The sequence below is a fragment of the Saccopteryx bilineata genome, chromosome 6 (genome assembly GCF_036850765.1).
Source record: "Saccopteryx bilineata isolate mSacBil1 chromosome 6, mSacBil1_pri_phased_curated, whole genome shotgun sequence".
NCBI lineage: Eukaryota > Metazoa > Chordata > Mammalia > Chiroptera > Emballonuridae > Saccopteryx > Saccopteryx bilineata.
This window is the reverse complement of record NC_089495.1, coordinates 191,065,858-191,089,944: the sequence shown is the minus strand read 5'-3', so window position 1 is coordinate 191,089,944 and position 24,087 is coordinate 191,065,858. Positions and strand designations below refer to the sequence as shown.

Below are 24,087 nucleotides of genomic sequence, written 5' to 3'. Positions count from 1 at the left end.
CTCTCTTCCCCTCCCGCAGCCAAGGCTCCATTGGAGCAAAGATGGCCCGGGCGCTGGGGAAGGCTCCTTGGCCTCTGCCCCAGGCGCTAGAGTGGCTCTGGTCGCAATATGGCGACGCCCAGGATGGGCAGAGCGTCGCCCCTGGTGGGCGTGCCGGGTGGATCCCGGTCGGGCGCATGCGGGAGTCTGTCTGACTGTCTCTCCCTGTTTCCAGCTTCAGAAAAATGAAAAAAAAAAAAAAAAAAAAAAAGAAAATGCTGAACAAACACGGTTCTTGATGATTAGCAGCTAGGAGGGACCCAAGTTCAAGTTTACACTGAAAGATGTAGAATATTCTGAGTTAAGATTATAAAACGTCTTTCTTCATGACATTTCTAATAGTCTTGGAAATTCCATCTGCCCTTTTCCCCAGATAGAGGTATCCTCTATGTACTTTGCTTACAGAGGCCATTTTCCAAGATTTTGTTCCTCTGGGAACATTCATATGTGTTAATATCCTCATAAGCATTTACAAAGATTCTTCTATTTCTAAAAACACTTTTCTCAGTATACAAAACAGGCACACAGTACAGGGTCATAAACAAAGAAGGCTCCCCCTACGCCTGTTCTCCAGCCACGCAGCTCCCCTTTCCAGAAGGGGCCACTGTTATCATTTCTTGTGTGTACTTTTTGAGCTTTCCTATGCCTGTAACAAGCCAAAAGTTCCTTGAAAGAAAGCCTCCAACAAACTATTGGTTAATGTCAATTATTGTGGGTGATAAAAAGAATTCAAGGACCCGATATATTTCTTTTATGCCTACTGCTTGCTATTAAGAGAATACTGCAAATCAACGATTGGCTCCAGGGTTGTTTATAGTTTTTTTTTAATAGAGACAGAGATAGATAGGGACAGACAGGAATGGAGAGATGAGAAGCATCAATCATCAGTTTTTCAATGCGCATTAGTTGTTCATTGATTGCTTTCTCATATGTGCCTTGACCACGGGCCTTCAGCAGACCAAGTAACCCCTTGCTCGAGCCAGCGACCTAGGGTCCAAGCTGGTGAGCTTTTGCTCAAACCAGATGAGCCCACGCTCAAGCTGGCGACCTCGGGGTCTCGAACTTGGGTCCTCAGCATCCCAGTCCAACGCTCTATCCACTGCGCCACCGCCTGGTCAGGCTCCGGGGTTCATTAATGTTTTCTATTTGATTCTTGTTTAAATATTTTCACTAGAATTATCCCTGGCCTCCTCCTCACCTCACAAAAGCCCTCTGAATTAAAAATCTGGACAAGGTACCCATTCTGTAAGTGACTGAAGGGTAGGAAGAGAGTAAAAGGTAATTCACTGCCTAAGATTAAGGACAATTTACTCACTTTTGAATAGAAAGAGGGCTAAAACAAAATATTTATCGTCATTACTCTGAGGGAGGAAGGCATTTTACAATGATGTCAAAAGTTGTATAGAGATGGGCTCTGAAAGGAATGCAGAGGGATGTACTCACTTTCCCTCCATATTTGTCCCCCAGTGGCCAATCCTTTCTCTTGAGCTGCCTTGACTATCAGGATAACCAATTTCACAGGTCAACACCATTATCCCAAAACCAAGGAGAGCTCCCTCCAGACAAACCACAAACCTATGAGCTTATGGCATGTAAAAGGGAAAACATCCAATTTAATAGAGGGGTATCATGTTCATCTGTTCATCAATCATTTTTCGGAGCACCTTCACTTTGCCAACATACCAGGAATAGAGAGATTAATAGGACACAGTTCTTACCCTTCAACAGTCCATTGATTCTAGGGAATGGATCTAGAGCAAGCACACAGTAGGCAGGAGGTCACTGAGTAAAGATGATACTTTGCTTTGCCTCCCCAACTTCCTCTTGGAACCACTCCTGTTGCTACTGATGTGTGGTCAGTTAGGAGGCCCTTCATCCTTTAAAGCAGAGTGTACAACTCAAGTCAACTAATTAGTCTATCCCTGTAGACAATGATTAGTATGAAATTGGACATGTGCCTCAAACAGGGCCAACAGTGATGCTGAAAAGCAGTGTCAGAACCTGGCACTACATGCAGAAAGCAGAGGGAAGGAAAGATTTCTGCTGACACTGCTCAGGGTCCTCAATCTACCTGTGCCTGAAAGCCAGCCTGCCCTCCACCCCACTCAGAAACAAGAGCAAACAAACACGTTATTTCTGCTTAAGCTTTGGCTCGTGTCACTTGTAGCCAAGTTTTGGTAGTCCTGCAGTGGGACACAGAAAGAGAAAGAAGATGGGGAATTTTGTGCAAAATAATACTTGAGAACTGAGTCTATAGGCAGAACAGGAGTGTGTCAGGAAGATTTAGTTTTTTATTTTAAATTTATTTTATTGAATGATTTAAGAGAGAGAGAAAGAGAGAGAAACAGAAACATGGATCTATTCATGTGCCCTGACTGGGGATCGAACATGCAACTTTTGCAAATCAGGACAATGCTCTACCCAACTAGCCATCCAGCCAGGGTGATATAGTTATTCTAAAAGATGCTTCGACCCTGGTCCCATTAATCAAAAACACTACATGGAAAGAGTAAAACATTTTCTAAATTCTAAGAATTTGGGGAAAGCTCAATGACCTATTAATAACAGTTAACATCTGAAAGTGTTTTATTAACAACTGAAGATAAGTGGCTTTTGGGTAAGCACATAACACCTGTTGAACTAGAATTAACGATTTAAATTTACTGTTGAGCAAATGATTCAGCCAAACTTCTTTATCCTAGTGATCTTTGCAAATTATACCTTCACCTACTGAGTAGGGCCAAAACACTGATGTTTACTAATCCTCCGCCTAACTGCTACTCACATGCTTTTGTCAGATGATCAAAATAGAAATCTAGTATCTGTAGCCCTAGGCCAGGGGTCCCCAAACTTTTTACACAGGGGGCCAGTTCACTGTCACTCAGACCATTGGAGGGCCGGACTATAAAAAAAACTATGAACAAATACCTATGCACACTGCACATATCTTATTTTAAAGTAAAAAAACAAAATGGGAACAAATACAATATTTAAAATAAAGAACAAGTAAATTTAAATCAACAAATTGACCAGTATTTCAATTGGGACTATGCTCCTCTCACTGACCACCAATGAAAGAGGTGCCCCTTCCGGAAGTGCGGTGGGGGCCAGATAAATGGCCCCAGGGGGCCGTAGTTTGGGGACCCCTGCCCTAGGCTATGGATAAATAAAAACTTATAAATTATATTTAAGACTGATCCAATGCATGCACTTCTTTGCCCTCAAAGCAAAAGTATTCCTTTACTCCAAGTATTAAGAGGGTAAATAAAGGCAGAGAGAGCTTGCCTTAGGGGGAAATATTGATAGGCTGATTCTGTATGGGAAAAGAATGATGATAACAACATTAGTGACTGTGAACTTCACTGAAGCCAAAAGGCCATTAACCGGGAGACATAATTATCACTTATAAAAATGACCTAACCTGTGGTGGCTCAGTAAATAAAGTGTCAACCTGGAATGCTGAGGTCACTGGTTCAAAACCCAAGGCTTGCCCAGTCAAGGCAATATAAGAAGCAATTACTATGAGTTGATGCTTCCTGCTCCTCGCCGCCGCCACCTCTCTCCTCTCTAAAATCAATAAATAAAATCTTAAAATGTAGCTCTGCCAAAAGGTGTGGATCTAGTGAGGTGTACCCAGGATCTTCTTGGTCTGGAAGATGAGGGGAAATCCAACAGATGACAGTACTAGGTTAGCAGGCTAAAGGCAAGGCCTGTAGGACCGGACACACTAAGAGTCAATGGGGCTTGTCTATGTAGGGCAGTCCCTCTGAAAACCGCCAGATCAAAGATGACATAATTCAGTCCGTTTTTAGGGGTAGAAAACAAAACAAAACAAAACCCGCAGGTAAGCATTTATAACTGTGCTATCAGAAAGTAAAACAAAACCAAAACAAAGTACCATAAAACCCAACCTTAAACCTTTGACTAGGCACAAATAATCAAGCCAGGAGGAAACAAGCCACCAAATTAAATCTTTCCAGATCATATTTTAAGCCACAAGTGTAGATCTAGAGTAGCATTTTTCACTATATAATTCTTCATATTTAATATTCATTCTTATATATTTCCCAAGCTCCTAATAAACACATGTTAATTTAACATGCCAGAAAAGACAGAAGTAAATAATAGTCATGTGTCCTAGTTTCTAATACAGGAGTGGGCAAAAGGTTTACAGCTACAATACAAATAAATAATACAGTAATAATGTAAGAATAAACTTTCATGTACTCACAACTGTAAACCTACTTTTGCCTAACATTGTATTTAGGAACTGAAATCTGAACATATACCAGAGTGACAACTCATCAGTTATATTTGCAAACGCAACTCAACAATTTCCATACGAAAAACATTTCTTTTACAATTTATTTATTTTTTACATTTTATTTATTCATTTTTTTTAGAGAGAGGAGACATACAGAGAGAAAGAGACAGAGAGAAGAAAGAGAGAACAAAGGGAGGAGCAGGAAGCATCAACTCCCATAGTGCCTTGACCAGGCAAGCCCAGGGTTTTGAACCGGCGACCTCAGCATTCCAGGTTGATGCTTTTACCCACTGCGCCACCGTAGATCAGGCTGGAAAACATTTCTAACACTGCACTTAAAGCCAAAAATGGTTACACTTCTTTCAGGTAACACCTAAGCATGAGCCCCTCAGGTTAAACCAGTGTCCCGTCCCACCCTCTAAAGGGGTAAAACCCTTATTTCTAAAGAAATCTTAGCAGAAAATCTGGGATTTAGTGGGCAATCAACCAAAGCAGTAAGTTTGATGGCTACAGCAGAATTCCACTAGTTTAGTGAAAATATCCCCCAAATTAGTGGTTTTCACCCTTCATACACTTGGGTAACAGTGACCCAGTCAAATGAAAACACCCAACGAATAAAGTTTTATCTAACTGTGTACAAGAGAGCAACATGGTACAAGCTAGTGCTTGATTTCTGAACTCAACATATACGATGCCTTGAATACTACATAAATGTGTTCTAGTGCACATGATTTGCAAGTGCTCTGCATGGTGCAAAAGGTTGTTCAAACACAGCCCACAAGTTCCAAAGATATCTAAGACAAACTTGGTATTTTCATTGATGATACAAGCTGATAAGTGGCAATCACCATGAGCATAAATGAATTCGACTAAGATTGCTGGGTCTCTAATCTTCACAGACCATCAGGGTGGTTAACTCTCTTTCCCGAACCAGCATGAAATTTCTGGTGAACAAGCACTGGTCTGTGGACTGGAGGTTGAAAAACACACTGTCTTAACTATAAAATTAGTCTGATCAGAATATGGTTATAGGAAGCCCACAGTAAACCTAAGGATTAGAACACAGCTTACACTTTGATGTGTCCTTAAAACATTTCACAGTAAAGCTGTAAAGATAAATACAGTCTCTCTGGAAATATCTTTACCTAGGGGAGAGGGGGAACAACAAAGATCAGAAATGATCCCATTACTACTGAAGAAAATGGCTGCCGTAGTTTCTAAGTTAATAAAAATTAGGAAGACATTCAAGCTACTATAATATAAACAATCTCAGTTTTGGTAGTATTATCAACCCAAATGAACATTTAAGAAATTCAGACCCTTGATACTTAAAACAAAGTTCAGTTAGTTGGCCCTTGCACAACATGGGAGTTAGGGGCAACAAACCCCTGTGCAGTTGAAGATACGAGTGTAACTTCGGACTCCTCAAAACTTTACTACTTATTGACTGGAAGACTTACCAGTAACACAGAGTTGATTAACACATATTTTGTTTGTTAATATGTATTATATACTATATTCTTATAAAAATCTAGAGAAAATATTAAGAACATTGCAACAGAAAATACATTTATAATACTGTATGTATTTACTGAAAAAAATCTGTATTGAAGTGTAGGCCCATGCAGTCAACCATCTATACTCCAATTAATGGTGATGAATGTATATAATGACTTTAGTCAAATATCTGAAGTTTCTTTAAACAACTGAAAAATGTTAAGTTATGCCCTGGCTTGTGATGGCAAACTGGATAGAATTCCAACCTGGAAGCGCTGAGGTCGCTGGTTTGAAACCCTGGGCTTGCCGATATAAGACACATATGACAAGCAACCAATGAACAGCTTAGAGTGAAGCAACTGCTTCTCATTCCCTTACCCTCTGTAAACTAATAAATAAAACCTTAAAAAAATTGTTAAATTATTCTATTTTCTATGAAACTAATAAGCATTTAAAGAAGATTCTCACGAACACAGTTAAAGCACCAGTTACTTCACTGCTACTCATGATGGTACTTAAAAACAAAAAACAGATTTAGGCTCTGGTTAAGACAAATATTTAGGCAGAAAGAAAAGCTCATTTCTGTATTTATGCACTCTTCTTTTTCTCCCGCCTCCCCTCTCAGGACATATTTAATACCTGACAACATCACTCATTCAGTAAAATTGTGGTCATCGTAAACCACTTTCTTTTTATAAGCAATATGCACTTATCTTTCCTGACTATTCTGGACTCTGAAGTGAACACAGACACATTATTTGCTTTTAAGGGTGTCACTAAGTCCTATATTTAAATTACATCAGTTGTGAAAAGGTTACATATTTGTATTTTTAGAAATGAACCTTGTAAAGCCATGCTAGCACAACACTCCAATAAGTGAGCACACTTTGAGACCAGAGCCTACATTCAGTCTGGAAGTAATCATCCTACTCAATCTTTTCTAAAACACAATCCCGAACAGAAGCAGCTGATCTTTCAATTTCCTATAAACTTGGGCAAAAGACCTTCCAGATGCCAGAAGCTCTTCATAGAAAGGCAGCTCTGTGGTCTTCTCTTTCTCAAGCTCCCCAAAATACCACAGAACAAGTAACTGCCTGACTATTCCAGGGGGCAGAATGCTCTTCTGGATTAGCAGATAAACTTAGCATGACAGAGCTAAGAAAAAAAAGTTTCATCTCCTCTTTCAATGTACAGCTATGTTGAGGCTATAAAGGGGGGGAAGTGAGGAGGGGTGGAATAATTGGAAAGCCCTGGGGAATTAGAAAGAGAAACTACTTTGCAAATGAAGTTTTGGTACACACTTGTACCAAAAGCTAAATCTGAATAATGAACATCACTTATATTGATTGCTCAGGATAATCATATTGGGAACACTACTAATACAGACAAGAAGCAGGCAGGAAATGTAACCAATTTCTGTTTTCTTTTATTATGAACCACTGACTGTATCGACTTTTACTAGTCTGTTTGATAATGGGGGGAAAAAACCCAAGTGAGTAAAATATCCAATACAAAATTGCTGCCACTTCAAGAAAAAAACACCTTTGAATTTCTTCAATTTTTAACCAGATCATTAAATTCCATATAATTAAGTTTTCATAACTACTTCTTTGGTAGGTAGACTATATTCATGAAGGCAAAGTGAGTACATTTACCTATATAGGCATTCTGTACGAAAACGTTTGGTCACAGGATTACTTTTGGCCACTTTTTATAAACAATGTGTGAACCCCTTCCACAAACAGCCCTGCTCTAAGAGACTCTCTCTGACTGATCACCTCAAGTGAGGGAAGCACAAACCCCACCAGGCAGCTCATTACTCACTAGATAGCTCTGATCACAAATTTACTCTTCACAGGGTTTTGTATCCTGCCCACAACTCTCAGCTCAGCTACAGCTGTCTAATCACTTTGCTGCTTAACAGCCTTTTAAGACACTTCCTTCATCCACCCCAAGTTCCCCCCTTCCTTCTGTTATCACATAAGCCAATCACCAATGGATGGGTTCCAGTTTGTCAATCTCTTTGATGCACTGAGTAAACTGTTACTCCAGATATGACAAAATCAGAATGTCAAGTGGGACAACACTTCTCTAATTCTGGATATTTTTACTTATTTTCTTAATAGGTTTTCTTAAAAAAAAAAAAAAAAAAGATTTCCGAGAGAAAGAAGCAGTAGGGAGGGGTAAGAGAGAGTAGGAGGAAGAGAAACATCAGCCTGCTGCTCCACTTATTATGCACTTATTGGTCGATGCTGTATGTGCTCTGACCCAGGATCAAACCTACAATAACCTTGGCATACTGGAACAATGCTCTAACCAACTAAACTCAGCCAGGGTGCTAGATAGTATTTTTAAATCAATAATCCTGACAAGTAAACCTGTATCGGTGGCAGCCACTTCATACATATGATCCCTTTTTTATTTTTTGGTATGTGCTGCCCTTTCCAGCATTAGCTGGTTCAGCTGGTGGAAAAAAAAGATATTCTATATTGAATCCATGTCTGGTTAGATAGAAGGGAAGTAACATCAGCTGTCTTTAAGTTATCTTCTTAATTAAAGGGCATGAGCATTCTGATTCCAAAATGGAAAAGAACAAATGTCCAGTACAGGCCTTAGGAAAGATAAGAGATTTGAGATTCATATCCCAAATCACAGTATCAACTGCGATGTTACAGAAAAGCAGTCACTGAAAGAACCTATGGGTTGCCTAATCCAGTGTTTTTCAATCCAGTTAACCTCCCTGATGCTGTATGAAGACTATAGACCCAATGATCTTAGTTGAATTCGCTTATGCTCAGGTGATTGCCACTTATCAGCTTGTATCATTGTTGAAAATACTAAGTTTCCTGACCAGGCAGTGGCGCAGTGGATAGAGCGTTGAACTGGGATGCAGGTGACCCAGGTTCGAAACCCCAAGGTCACTGACTTGAGCACAGGCTCACCAGCTTGAGCAAGGGGTCGCTGGCTTGAGCGTGGGATCATAGATGACCAAACCATCGTTGCTGGTTTGAAGCCCAAGGCCGCTGGCTTGAGCAAGGGGTCACTCACTCTGCTGTAGCCCCCTGGTCAAGGCACATGAGAAAGCATTCACTGAACAACTAAGGAGCTGCAACGAAGAATTGATGCTTCTCATCTCTCTCCCTTCCTGTTGCCCCTATCTGTCCCTCTCTCTGACTCTGTCAAGAAAATACTACTGAGTTTGTCTTAGATATCTTTGGAACTTGTAGGCTTGTTCAAACAACCTTTTGCACCATGCAGAGCATTTACAATCATGCACAATTGATAGAAAGCATTCGGACAAACTTATGTAGTGTTCAAGGCATTGCACATGTGGAGTATGGTAGTCAAGCAGTAGTTTGTACCGCGTTGCTCTGTTATTTTAAGATAAAACTTTATTAGTTGCATATTTCTGCTTCTGGCCAGCTAGGTTACTAGTCCCCAAGTGTAAAAAGGTTGAAAACCACTGGCCTAATCTGAACTCTTCTCATTTTACAGATCAGCAAACAAGGTGAAGCAACTGGTCTAAGGATGATCAGCTTGTCAGTGACAGAGCTGGACCTCAGTTTTTTCCAGATCTAGGATGCTGTGCCCCTCCCATTACACACACAGATAAAGCTCTGATTTCTGACATTAAAGTAAACAATAGCATATCATACTCGTGTGTGTGTGTGTGTATATATATGTATGTATGTATGTATGTATATATGCACATTCAAAAGTGCCAGAACTTCAAACCTCAGGACGAAATGACCTTACAAAAATTCAGCCAAACTTGCTCAAGTGGAGAATATGGAAATTAAGAAGATACTCTTATCTCAGGTCAGAGTCCCATCACATCCAAAGAACTGAAACAAGAACTCAGCTCTGAGACTATTTGCCCTGAAGTCCTCTTTACCATCACTGTGGATAGCCAACATTCACTGGATAGTCACAGCTGAAAGATATCTTTCTATTCAAATTGTAATGATAGTATCTTGTAAAAACAAACAAAACAAAACAACCTTGGTATCCTGAAATAAAAATTAGCTTTTTGAAAAAGAAAAGAAAAAAAAGGGTATGCTATGTACTGGAAGGAAGGAAGCTATTATTCAGCTCTTAACTGCCTTTTCAGCCCCTTTTCCCAAATAAAGTTCATTCTTTTCTTTTATACAATTGGGAAATGAAAATATACATCCACACAGATACACAAAAAACTTATACACTAATGTTCTCAGCAGTGTTCATAATATCCAAGGAGAAATAATCTAAATCTTCAATGTATAAACAAAATGTGGTATTATCCATATAATAAAATATGATTCAGCCATTAAAAGGAATGAAGTACTGATACATGCTCCAACATAATGAACCCTGAAAACATTATGCCCAGTCACTCACAAAAGTCCACTTATGATATGATTCCATTTACATGAAATGTCCAGAAAAGACAAATCTATAGAGAGAAGATTAAGGCTTTCTAGGGGTTGGGAATTCAGAAGGGAAAATAGAAGGTGGCTGCTATTGAGTACTGGGTTCCTTGTGGGGTGATCAGATATTCTGTGATTCTGGTGATAACTGCACAACTCTGGATATACTAAAAAATTGTACATGTTATTTTTCTTTTAAAAGAAACGATCTATGTATTTCAGCATTTATACATGCAAAGAAACCAATGTTGCTTGAAAATTTTGTATATTTTTAAGAACTGTATTTTCCAATAAGGTAGACACTAGCCACAAATGGCTATTAAGCTTAAAATGTGGTTAGGCTGAACTAACCTGAAATAAGCTTAAAAATTATTTTATTTATATTGTGGTAAAATATACATAACAAAAATGGTTAAGATAGTAAATTTTATAAGTGTACATGTCAGTGGTATTAAATAATCATAATATTGTATTATCACTACCATCATCCATTGCCAGAACTCCTTTTATCTTGTACACTGAAACCCTATACCCACTGAACAATAACTCCCTCCCCCTCTGCATCTAGCAAACACCATTCTACTTTGTCTCTGTGATTCTGACTACTCTAAGTACTTCATATAAATGGAATAATAAAGTATGTCTTTTTTGTGACTGGATTTTACACCAGAGTTTATCCATATTACAGCATATGCCAGAATTTCCTTCCTTTTCAAAGCTGAATAATACTACACATATACATTTTGCCTCTTCATTCATCTGTTGACACCTGGGTTGCTTCCACCTTTTACTGAGAATGATACTACTATGCACATGGCTGTACAAGTATCTCCTCCAGGTCCTGTTGTCCTATCACATAATTCTCTGCAGTTCTTCCATAGCAGTTCTATCTTTACATTCTACCAACACTACAGAAGGATTCCAATTTCTCCCCATCTTCATCAACACTTGGTTTATCTTTTAATAGTAACCATCTTAATGAGGGTAAGGTATTGCACTGTAGTTTTGATTGGCATTTCTCTAATGATCAGGATGCCAAACTTCTTTTCATATGCTTATTGGCCAGTGTGTACCTTTTTTGCAGAAGTATCTATTTGAGTGCTTTGCTCATGAGATATACTTTTAAGTATAAAACATATTCAGAATATTCAAGGGTTAGTATAAAATATGCCAAATATAAATATCTTTACAAAATATTGATGTTAAAAAGGAAAATACTTTGGGTTAAAATACAATTAAAATTAATTTTACTTTTTATTCTTTTAAATGGAAACATAGATGAACTTTCAAAGACATGCTAAACAAAAGAAGCTAGTCACAAAAGAATACTGTATGATTATACTCCTATGAGATATTAAGAGTAGTGAAATTTATAGAGACAGAAAATAGAAGGGTAGCTGCCAAAAGCTGGGGGAGGGGAGAAGGGGGATTACTTTAATTCTCAGTTTCAGTTTTGCAAGCAAAAAACATTCTAGAGATGGATGCTGGTAATGGCTGCGCAAGTGTACGTAATGTCATAGAACTAACACTTAAAAGTGGTTTAAATAATATTATGTAGTTTATAATTAAAAGTAAATTTTATTTTTATTTATTTTTTTTTTTTATTTGTTCATTTTAGAGAGAGAGAGAGAGAGAAGGGGGAGGAGCTGGAAGCATCAACTCCCATATGTGCCTTGACCAGGCAAGCCCAGGGTTTCGAACCGGCGACCTCAGCATTTCCAGGTCGACGCTTTATCCACTGCGCCACCACAGGTCAGGCTAAAAGTAAATTTTAAAGAACTTAATGTGGCTACTGGAAAATTTAAGGCAACAGTAGTGAATATGGAAGCAGATAAGATATATCAGCAAGGTAGTCTGGGATCAAAATTAGAGATAATTGATGGGTCTCTTTGCCAAAACTATGACTATTAAGACTCTGTTTAGATTCCTTTGAACAGGACAGATCTTCTAGAACAGTGTTTTTTAACTGCTGGTCAGCACACGGTGCCAGTCCTGTCTGAGTTAACTACCCTGATGTTGCATGAAAATTGTGGTTAACTATTTTGTGGACAGGCTGTTGAAAAACACTGCTCTAGATCAAGTGTTGGATTCAACAGAAACTTTAAAGGCCTTTATAAATTTCCTAATCATTTTGGACAATATTAAACGAGTGACTCTATGTACTATATTAACGGTCCCCAAACTTTAGTAGTTAAGGAGGGCAGAAACAGTGGAATGTAGTAAGTCCTCACTTAAAGTCATCCTTGAGGTTCTTGGAGCTGCAATGACATAACATACAATGAAAACAATTTAACCATAGGTTAACTGATATAAACAAGAGTTAAGTTCCTAAGACATTGACATCTCTTCAAAAACCATGCTGAACATGCTGAGCCTGACCAGGCAGTGGAGTGGATAGAGCATCAGACTGGGAAAGCATCACATGCAAAAGGTCACTCAAGACTGCTGTAGCCCCCACCCCCTTCAAGGGACGTACAAGAAAGCAATCAATGAACAACTAAGGAGCTGCAACAAAGAACTGATGTTTCTCATCTCTCACCCTTCCTGTCTGTCCCTATCTGTCCCTCTCTCTGTCACATACAAAAACAAAACAAAAATTATCTGAGAATCTGCTATATATCACTGTCACTGTCAAAGGCTCCAATTAGCTCTGCCTTAAATAACATATTTAAGTCAGCTGGGTTACTTTAACAAAAAGTTCAACTATTTTTTAGTTTTGCAAAACTGAAATGATTTTAGAGTATACAGCAGTACAGAAAAAGGACCCTATTCCAAGGGTAAAGCCTATAGCCTACTTCAAAATGTCTGCTTTTCAATAAGACTATATTGTTTTTATGGACAAAAATTTAGCTGGCCTATCAGTCACATGTAAAAATTTTTACGTAACTAAACTTCTGGAACAAGTAGTAAGGTGACAAGCACAGTATAGCTATACTCTGCTAGGAAAGATGGTATGATACAGTGACTAAGGATAAGCCCTAGACTTGAACAGCCACTTACTATCTTTGTGAACCTAAAACTGTCAACCTCTGGAGGTCTGTTTCTTTATAGTATAACCAGAAAGGCACTACAGTTTAAATCTCAGAAGGATGAAATGAGATGCCAGTTAATGCTGAAAAGCAATTATCATTATTACCTTAAACCAGACCAGATAGTGGAATAATCAGTTTGTTCTCATATACTTTATAATGTGCATTCAAGCTTATACATTCAGTAGTATTTTTATACATTTATGTGAACCATTCATGGCAGCACAAGCATATTCTTAACTTTACAAGTTCTGTGGCACTTAAACTGCTTCTGCAATAGAACATTTGCAAATACCCAAAATAAACATACGTGACTTAGTTATGTAGAAACATATAAGAATGATCTAGATTTTGCAATTTAAAAAAATGTGAGTCACTCTTAAGACTTTCAGACTAAAAGACTAGTAGAAAATATTATTTTATTTCTGCTTATCCTGTTCCTTAAGAGATTTCAGACAAGAATCCTGGGTACAAGCAACAGAATTTCTAGAACACCAATGGACCCAATAGTTTTCAGGCTGTACTTCTGAATGTGCTGAGAGACCAAAAGATATAAATACAAATGGAGGGGAAGACAATGCCTGAGGGACAAGATGAAAGCTGAGCAACTGCAACAGGAGGTGTGGCCCCTACCTAATCAATTTTATATATTAGAGTTCTATACACAAAGTTTATCTGAAAGGGGAAATGATGCCTCACTGCTTAATAAGAAAAAAAGACTGAGAATATTTCCAACATCCCAATCTAGCTTTAGAAAGTGTGTGTGTGGGGGGCATTTCTCAATTTACTACTTTAGTCATTTCCAGCAAAGCAGGACACAGTATAGGAACTGATTCTACCAGTTTGCTGTCTACATTAAGAACTCCACAGGCTTAGAGTAGCTCAATGTCAGTACAGGTGGAAAACCTGGCTTCAGAGAAATGTGAAAAAAGGAAACCAATTCACAAGCAGGCCTAAGAGGACATCCAGATATGTCCTCTGGAATCCTTCCAGAAGCATGCGGCTGGTCTTTGCATCTAAATGGCATAAGACAAAAGTAGGTTATTTTCAACCCCTTAAAAAAAAAATTTCCACTCTCAATCGAAACTACTCAGAAATATTTTCCCATAACAATGAGAAATGTAGTTTTCTCACCATTCTTGGAAAATAAAATATAAATCATCAAGTTTTTCTAACTATCTCCTAGTTTCAAGGGAAAGCATTCCCTGTAGTAAAAGCATTATTGTTATAGCAGGTTTTGACATTTAATGGTCAACTCCTACATTTTCTGCAGCGAAGTTTTATTTTTAAGTTCAACTTGATCATGAACTGCGATTCTGAGCACTTCTTGCATTAGGACACTCCAAGTTCAATTCATCTTCCACAAGAGCAAGAATTTTAACTGTTGACTTAAACTGACAGTTCCAATTTAAAATTTTAATACATTCTGCCCTAGTTCCACTAGATAGAAGTTTCTTCAGATAGATACATCAGGTTTCAAAAGACACTCATACCAGTTCTCAACTGCTGCCAGCTTTTGCCAGAAAAGGAAAGCTTTACAGATTTTCAAGGGAAGCACGTTTCCGTGAGCTCTTAAATGGCGTATAAAGGGTTCAGAAAGACAGAAATGGCAGAAGGGCAAAAGCCAGCAATTATCTGTCTAAGCAAAAATAACTGATCACAGGGAAGAAGGAACCAGACTGCCCTAAACCAAAATATTGGGAAAAAGCAACAGGACCATAACCAAAGTTTCTTTTTTAATCATACACAGGTAACTTCAAACCAACCACTACCATCACAATTTGCATCTATACTGTCCTGGTGGGGTTGTGGCTAAGATCTTTTAACTGTGAAGCCCAATTGGGATCATTGGGTGCTAGCTGACACAGAAGCACAGAACGTCACTATGAAGCACTCATTTGAGCACTCATTAACCAAACAGCTCACAGGAGCATTATAAAAGCCTGTGTTCCAAGCACAGGCCTGGGAACCATTCAGACATTCTGAGGCTCACTTTATCATTGTACATGGTAGTGCCTTGATTTCCCTACTTATGAAACAAGGACAGTCCTGAGAGAATTGAGAATGGTTTATAAAGTACTTGGAAGATAAAATAGGCACACTATCAATATTACTTTAGAATACCATAAAGACCAGCAAGGGGGCCTCTACACTTAAACAGCTTGTCCTTATTAAAGGCATCAACTAAATCATATGAGAAATGTCACATAAACAGAAATAACCTAAAGTTAAGCAACTCAATTACAAATCTACCTATCTTTACTGAAAAAGGATATGGGCTGGTCAAACAACATCTGAGTCTTACAGATGATGTGCATGTTTTTGAGTTAAATCTTAAACTGCAACGTACACTCAGTGTCGTCTTCCCTTAGTAACCTTACCAAAAATCTTTCATGCTCTCCTTTATTTCTGAACACAGCTGAAATTCTTAAGACTTTAGGATTTCTTTAGCTGCTGTCTTGGAAGTATGCTACGGATCAATAAAAGAAAGCCTATACACCTCAAAGAACTCCTAAAAGGCAGAGGACAGTGAATACATAAATGGAGATGAGGGAACACATTAACAGAAATAGTGTTAAGAATTTTACATTTTACACTGATTAGAATAAAAATGTACCCTCCCATCTGACTGGTGGTGGCACAGTGGATAGAGCATTGACCTGGGATGCTGAGGCCCCACATTCAAAACCCTGAGGTCACCAGCTTGAATAAGGAGTCATTGGCTGGGCTGGAGCCCCCAGATCAAGGCACAAATGAGAAGCAATCAAGGAACAACAAAGAACAACTAAAGTGACACAACTACGAGTTAATGCTTCTCAACCCTCTCCCTTCCTGTCTCTCACACACACAAAAAGTACACTCCCAATTAAAACTGGCACTTTAAATAGTTTGCTCCCATTTTATCTGTGACTTCATACACATACAGCTCCTTATAACCAGGTTGATATATGTATCCCAATTTGAGAAGCCTGATAACATGTGAGGGAAACCTTCTTCCAGTGAAACAGAATATGATTCTTATTTAAGCAGACCCCTAAGCTGACATATCAAAGATAGGTCATGACCAAAACACAAGTATAAGGAACACTAAGACAATGAAAGACTGAGGGAGCACCACTATCCTTCCTATCACTTTCTAATTAACAAGGTTAGGAAAACAAACAATAAAAAACCATGAAGTCATGATGGAACCATGGCCATTCATGCTGGGCAAAACATGGATGACTTCTCTTAAGTGGTATCTCAACAATCAAGGTGGAAAGTGCCAATGTATAACAAGAAACAGCTAGCTTTTACATTTAAAATATCGACTCAGTTACGTGGGCTTTTTTAGTTCTTAAGTTTCAAATGCCAAGTCTCCAAACTAGTAACATAAAATATATAACTGACAGCGGTGCACATCAGCAAAATATGGCATTTGCTCCAGATTTAATACAAGTTCTTACAAAACTAAAAGAGGAAAAACTACGTTTATGTGATGCTAATAAAATGTCAACCTCTGTTAATTTAACAATTAAAATTTACATAGGGGAGCAATATTTTTCTTAATCCTCATGCCTTTTTAGGCAAGTAAATCAAAGTTAAAACTCTCATGGAAAGTATTTTACCTTCTGGAAGACATAACTAGGTTTATGACATTCTCTTAAAGTGAAAGTCCTTTGGAAGTTGAAGTTTTAACAAGTAGCTTACTACACAGTAATACCAGGCGCATCTTTATGTAAACTACAAATTAGCTTCTAATCTTATAAAAATTCCATTTTTTGTACTTTCACATCATTTTTAAAGTTTATTTCATTAAGACTTAAACAAGTTATCTTAAAAAAAATCTACAATGTTTAGTTCTGATGTTTTCTCTGCACTTACATTTTAAACTCTAAAACAGCAAACTATTTTATGTGCCTATACACATACACACATGTATTAATGGAATTAATCTGCCAATATCTATTACAATTTATGCAATTCTGTTATGTATGTTTCTCAAAAGAAAAAAAATGCACTTAAATTACGAAGGTTCTTTTATCTTTTCTCTATTATTCCTACTTGCTTTTATAACCAGCTTCCTTATTAAACTGTAATTTTCAATTAAGTGTGTTGCCAGAATGTGTACATCTTAAATGTACCAAACATACTGCTGTATATAAATTTTCTAAATACTAAAAATTATTTTAATAATTTTTCAAAATTTATAAGCATTTATAATGAAAGAAGTTAACTCATAGGGTGCCTTATATAATTATGCTTTTAGTAACAAATATAAATAAGAAATAAATGTATGCGTGTATGTTATAATGAAAATCAAAAGTCAAAAGAACTTTAATAGTCAATCTAACTACTGCTAGATTAACTTGATAAAACCCTATTTATTGGTTGGTTATTTGGTAGCAAGTACACATTCATGGAAAGGCCTGTTTGAATCAGAGAATCTTTACAAAGCTTTTAGAAGCTTAGCAACTCTCAACATTCAGTCATCAAAATAAAGAGTAATTGCGAACTTACTTAACACTTAATCTGTCCAATATGGTGATGTTTTATTTCAATACAAATAGTTTTAGTACTTTTCCTGTACTCTGGTTTTAAGGAAGAGAAAATTTAGGTAAAACAGATTAACAGTGGGTATGTCTAAAAGCAGTGACTTCCAGATAGGTAGGCGAAGAGGGATCTTTAGAGATTCATAACCCAATTACCTATTCTTTCTAGAGACTGTAAGAACCCAAATCAAAGATTTAGTTTGTTTAATGTATAGCAATCTAAATTTTCAACCAGGGAAAAGATAAAGAAGGAATTTCTACTTAAAGTGCAATTAAACAGGATATCCATAACCCACCTTCCTCTAGTTAATTGAGGCTTTTTACAATACTTTAAAGAATCCTCACAATTTACCTAAATTCCAGCCTAGTTGTTTCATCTTTTTATTTTTTTTGAGTGTAAAAACCAGGAAACTTTGCTTGAAAACCACAGAATACACGCTTTCCTAAGAGCTCACAGCAACTTTTCCTATAGGGAAAAATGACTGTTACCACTAAGGACATCTGTAACTTATGTATAATTTGCTAAATCAAAAGAATCTTCAAAACCTCCATCTCAAACATACCCTCAAATAAAAAACTGTCTATAAATGACTAATTTAAAACTCATATAACTTATATATCAAAGACCAAATACAGGTCAAAACTGTATGTTTAACAAATACTAAACAATATTTAAAACTTATAAATAATATCTACTTAAATATCTGATTCTTGTAATTACTGAATAATTGTAAAAGCAAGATAGGTAAGTCTAATGGAATACCTGAACCAACTGTCCCCACTTCACTCACCAAAATGTTACTTGGTAGCAAATGTCCAATGAAAGTCTCCCTTAAGAACCAAGTGGTTAATTGTGTATAAAATAACATACCCATTCATCTTCCCATAAATTTATCTTGGTGAATCTATAGGAAAATACTTGTAACAAAATCCTAAAAGTACCCTTAAGTTATCAACAATAATCACTGCCACTCTTTGGTACCAAGTACCTACATGTTAATGCAAAAGCCTGTTCTGATCAGAGAATCTAAGTTTCTTAGAAGCTTAACAATTCTTGAGATTAGGTCATCAAAATAGCATAATTGAGAACTTAACATATTAATGTACAAGAGTGCAAAAATGCAAATGCTTAAACAGTATTAACAACTTAAAATTTTTCTCTTAAATGAGTCATTTCTCTGTTCAGAGCCCATGACTACAACCAGCTCTAACCAGTTCCTTGAGGAATGTAGCTAGGCTGAAATTTTGGAAGTGTTGGCTTTGGTGGTGACCAAGGAGGAAGAAGTCTTTGGCTTTCCTGTTGCTGCAGTTCCGACCCTCCAAAATGAATATACCCACCGGTGTGAACTGATAATGTGGTCCAAAGAGCAAAGCAGGAACAAGGCCACATCCTCAAAATGGTAGTACAGGGCATAACCACTAGGCCTCACATCAGTTCAGTACAAAAAGTACAACCCTGTGCATCATGGTGCAAAAGCTGGGGCCTAGGTTTCGCATTGTGCATCTCACACCTATGGAAATAAGAGTAAAATCTATAGAAATCAACACACCCTAAGGTGGCTGTCCTAAGACGTGTCAACATTTTTGCAAAGGTGGTTGGCTACTAAGATAATGAATAGCAATTACAATTCCAAAGTTGGAAGAAACCAAAATTTTACAATCAACTGTCCAGCTTCATAATGAACTCAACATGGGCTTGATGTTTACCAACAAGGCTTTGCAAATCGCGACACTCATCTACATGCTTATGAAAATGACTGTCCCACTAACATCTACCATCCCTCAAGAGTAAGATTAACTCTAAAAGAGTTGGAAAGATTTGGGCCATGAAGAAGCAAGGTAATCAGCAATACCCCAACTCACGTAAGCTTTTCCCTTTACCATCTGACCTTGGAAAGACATGTTGACACATTCAAAGTACAAGGTGGAAGAATTCCAGAGAAGAGGGAATCTGGATACCAAGGATGTGCCAGGGCGATCCATCAAGAACAAAAGTAGATTGTTTGAGGGTCAATATTTTTGAAAAGTAAAATGACAGAACTTCTAATATGCAGGGTGCATTCTTTAAAAGACATAAAATCACTGCTCTTGACTCACTTAATCCTTCGCCATGTTGCTGTCAGCTCACCAAGTGCAGTGTGTCTTGCTGGGCCCATTTTCCCATGGTCTGTAGAAGGCGCTGTGACACACATCCTGTTCTAGCTCTGGGGCCCTTCCCCCCTCTGCAGCCTTACCCAGTGCAGGGAATGCGCCCCCTACTGACTCCAACACTCATCGCCTTTAGCCGACTTGGCTGCGGTGCATTTTGGGTGGGGGCTGGTATTTTCTTCATGGCCATAAACCAGAAGCAACAATGCAGATTTATAAAGAAGCTGTATCAGGCACCCCAGGAGATTTTTTTTCCATTTCGAAGGTTCAAGGCACTGGCACGAGATGCATCAGGAATATAGAAATGGGGTGTGTAGGGATGGACAACGTTAAGATGGCAAACAGGAAACAGTTTGGTTCTTTTTTCCCTCCTAAGCCTTTGTCTGAGAAATGGGGTTATGGCAAGAACTATCCAGAGGAATTGGTGGATGCAAGAACATCAAGAAGACTTAGTGTGGGTGTGTGTGTGGCTAAAAAGGACATTAGATACTCGCGCCCGATCTTGAGCAGAAGAGGAAGAGAAGCAATCGCGCCTTTTCCAGCAGATAGGCATCCAGGTTGGGGGCGGGGAAGGGAAGTCGGGCAGGCAGGCAGCCCAGAGGAAAGAAGAGGTGAAAAAAAGGTGCCCTAAGAACTACTCCCCATTCATTGCATTAAAAAAAAACACCTATTTGCAGCTTTAGACTTCCATTCTCTACCATCGTACAGCAAAGTTGGGGCTCCGAATGGTCCTAAGAGCTCGTGCTGAGCAGGCTCTGCGACTGAGTGAGGAGGGTGGCGGTGGAGTCCGTGGTCAGGACAGGAGGGGAGCGGGCCCGGCGGGGAGGAAGGGCTGCACGGGAGAGGCAGACTTTCACTCCGTGCCCCGCGCGCTCCCCGCCCCCCGTCTGCTCCCCCTCCCCAACGAGGGTGGGGAGCCCGGGCAGGAGGCTCGTCCCCGGCTCTGGGGGTGTGCGCGGGGGCTCGCGGAGCGGGGGAGCGGGCGAGGGCCGAGCGCCTGGGCCGGGAGCCGCTCGGTCCGCGCTGGGGGCGGGGTGGAGGAAGCTGCCCCGAGCGGCGGCCGGCCTCCGCGGCTCCCGAGGCGGGGGCCGGGGCCGGGCTGCAGGGGGAAGCGCCTAGCCCCCGGGCGGAGCCGGGCAGCCGGCGGCCCGGGAGCGGGCGAAGGGGCGCGTGCGGCTGGAGGGCCGGCGGGCTACACAACAATGCGCCCCGGCGCCGGCTCGGCGGGAGCCGCGCGGACCGAGGGTCGGGCGCGGGGCCGGACCGGGCCGCGGGGCCGCGCGCGGCTTACCTTGACTCGGCCTCGAGGCGCGCGCGGGGCCGGCGTGCTCCGGGGCCGGGCGGTAGCAGCGACGGGCGGATGGCGGCGGCACGGCGGTGGCCGCGGCGAGGGCGCGCCCGGGGCCTCGTCGCGTTCCGGCTCGGTGGTCTCGGCGGACTCCGGCTCGCGCCGCGGCCGCGGCTGCTGCCGGGGGGCGCGGCGGGCGCAGCAGAGCGGCGGGCGGCGCGAGCGGCTCCCTCCAGTCCCCGCGCGGGCGGCGGCGGCGGCAGCGTCGTCGAGCGGTGCAGACAAAGGAGGGGCGGAGGGAGGAGACGGAGGGTGTGGGAGAGGCCGCTTCACCGGCGCGGGCAGGCGAGCGGCGGCGGCCGCGCTCCTCTCGCTCCTCAGCTGCGGGGACCGAGAGAGGGAGCTGTGCCTGAGGAGACGCCAGAATCCCCCTTAGCGCTGCCCGCGGGAGGGGGAGGGGGGCACAAGATGGCGGCGGCCGAGGGGGGGGCGGGAGTTCAGCTCATGGATCTCGGCGGGCGGCGGAGGGGAGACCGGGCTGGCGGAGGCTGCGGCGGCAACGGGCGGGGGAGGGGGCTGATCCCGCGTCTCCCCTCAGCAGACAATACAAGCGCCTCAGAGCGAGTCCCCGAACCTGCCCTAGCCAAAATGGCGGCTGAGAAAGAGCGGAAGTGACGTAATGCTCATTAGCATAAGAGGACTCATTGTCCAGTTAAGTGGGGGGGGGCGAAGTACCCCTTCCCCACATGTGCCCCAGGGACAACGCTGCTACTCCCTTTTATGTTTGCTCCTAACTTTTTCTGTGGGAGGGTGACACCAGCACCCTCCCACCCTAAGGAAAATTATATAATCCCCACTGAAGGGGAGTTCTCGCGAGAACCGGTATTTGCCATTGACCCACTAGGAGGCGCCGCGGATAATGGCCGCAGTGCGCTTCCAGGGCCCGTGTGCATGGCGGGCGCCTTCCAGTGGTCGCAGCGCCGGCGGCGGAGGCATAAGCAGAAAGCCGCAGTACCTCCTGCACTCAGTCAGGTGGCCGTGCTGGGGATCCCTACGCGGGCCCAGCTGGGCCTGGACTACATCTGGAGGGAGGGGGCGTGTGGGCAGACTGGCGGCTCCACGTGCTGAGAGGCCGCGCTCTCACTGGCTGGGGTAGCAGCGGGAAGGGCAGGCACACCTGGCCGGCTGTGCCTGAGGCCTTCAGCCTTAAATGAGGTGTGAGGGCCTCGTGCTTCACACACCCGCTTCAGATGAGACACAACCATGGATGATGCCTCCTCCCTGGTGGAGTGAGTTATGCAGTGGACAGGGGCTGTTTTACAAAGGCTTAGCTATTGCCCTTGGATTTGACATTCTTCCAAGGCAGTGAGGACTCTTCTCTTTGGCCTGAAGAAAACAAATCGGATTCCTCAAGTTTTGAGTCCACTGGACTGGTGAAGCCTAAGGATGAGAAATGTGTTTCCAATGGACCTCAAGATCTTAAAAACTAAACTTTGATTGTAGTTTCAGGGACAGTCACTCTTAGTGCTCCTACAATCTGATAGCATAAAGAGACCGCACACAGACAGTTTACCTTTGTAAATTTGGGTCAACCCCAACTAACACGTTATCTCTCAACATTTTTGAGCCCAGCTTTAATGGCAGAATGCATCTGAGGGTATATCATTGGCCACACATACTGAAAAGTAGTAAATGTCAATTGTGATGGATTAACCAAGCCTTTTCTTAAAACGTATTCTGTAAATACACTTAGGTTTTGCTGTTACTCTAAATTTCAAGGTAACAGGTTCAAACAATACTTAACATCCCAAAAGAATCTTACCTTAATTGAGAACAGTACAAATTGCGGTTACATGCAGCTAAATGTAACCTTCAGTTAGAAGATTTTAACAAGGTGTTTCATCCAACAGAATTTCATTAATTTCTGAAATTGTGATAAAATACATCCTTTAAAGGCCAAATCAGTATTTTAGAGGAATACCATAGCTAGAAAAAGCAAAAGAAAAAGGGGGTGGGAGGTGCAAATCATTCAGTTTCAAGACAAAGATGACTCAATTACATGTTGCAAAAGACAGGCAAAAGCTAATATGAAATAAGCAAAATAATTTTATCTTAAGTTTAGCTTTCCTTAGATATACTTAGACTTCACACAGTGATAATACAAAGGGAGAACATCTGGATTTCATCCTTGGCCTCATTTACAAAGTAAAGAGGGATGCTGGATTCATATGTAAATGATTTTAGTGTTTAAGTCACTGTGTCTATTACAAAAATGCATCTAAATAGTCCAGATTCTTTTCTAAATAACTTCCAAATGATGAAAGTCTTCACTCACAATATTTTCTCTACCGTCAACTCCAATAGTGGTACTGTTGTAATGACTGAATAAGAACTGAAAAGATTAAAATGCAAAAGGTCTCTACTCTAGAGGAGGTCTGAGAAGGCAAAACTTCTAGTGGGTTCTCTGAGGTAGTTACTTCATCTCTGCTTCTGAAAATGAAAACTGAATTTTGGGTTTAGATAAAAAGGAATAGAATCTAAGCACTGTTTAAAAAGGTTATTATATTTCTATTGTGTTAGCTTAAAACTAATTTTACATCAAACAGTGATGAATTTTCTAGTTGTTAATGAGAGAAGTCACCTCCCTGATAGGCCATTGCACAGCTCTGTGTAAAAGGGAAATACAATAGTAGAGGCCCTTATTGTAATGAGTCCTATGGATTCAACTACGGGAAGACAATAGTCAAAATGACATCAAAGGTTTAATACTCTAGTAGTATTCATTTCTGGTAGGATCTGTTAGAAATAGAAATGGAAAAATCAGTTTAAATTTCTTGACTTGTGCTGTCAAAAGAAATGTAATTAGGAATACTGTTCACTAAAT

General features: G+C 40.5%; 1 protein-coding gene across 2 annotated transcripts in view; it reads right to left on the bottom strand.

The window, feature by feature from the left end:
- The window catches only part of ADNP (activity dependent neuroprotector homeobox), a 35,133-nt gene extending 13,289 nt beyond the window's left edge, over nt 1-21,844 (bottom strand). Inside the window, exon 1 of one of the 2 annotated variants that reach the window (XM_066234278.1) lies at nt 21,207-21,844. Coding sequence is in view for 1 of the 2 variants with exons in the window: in XM_066234276.1 (XP_066090373.1) it covers nt 19,106-19,181 (76 nt within the window). In the remaining variant the exon portion in view is untranslated. Of the gene's footprint in view, nt 1-19,105; nt 19,225-21,206 lie in introns of those variants that run through there. The other variant, XM_066234276.1, reaches the window with a different exon arrangement.
- Between the last annotated feature and the right edge of the window lie 2,243 nt (nt 21,845-24,087).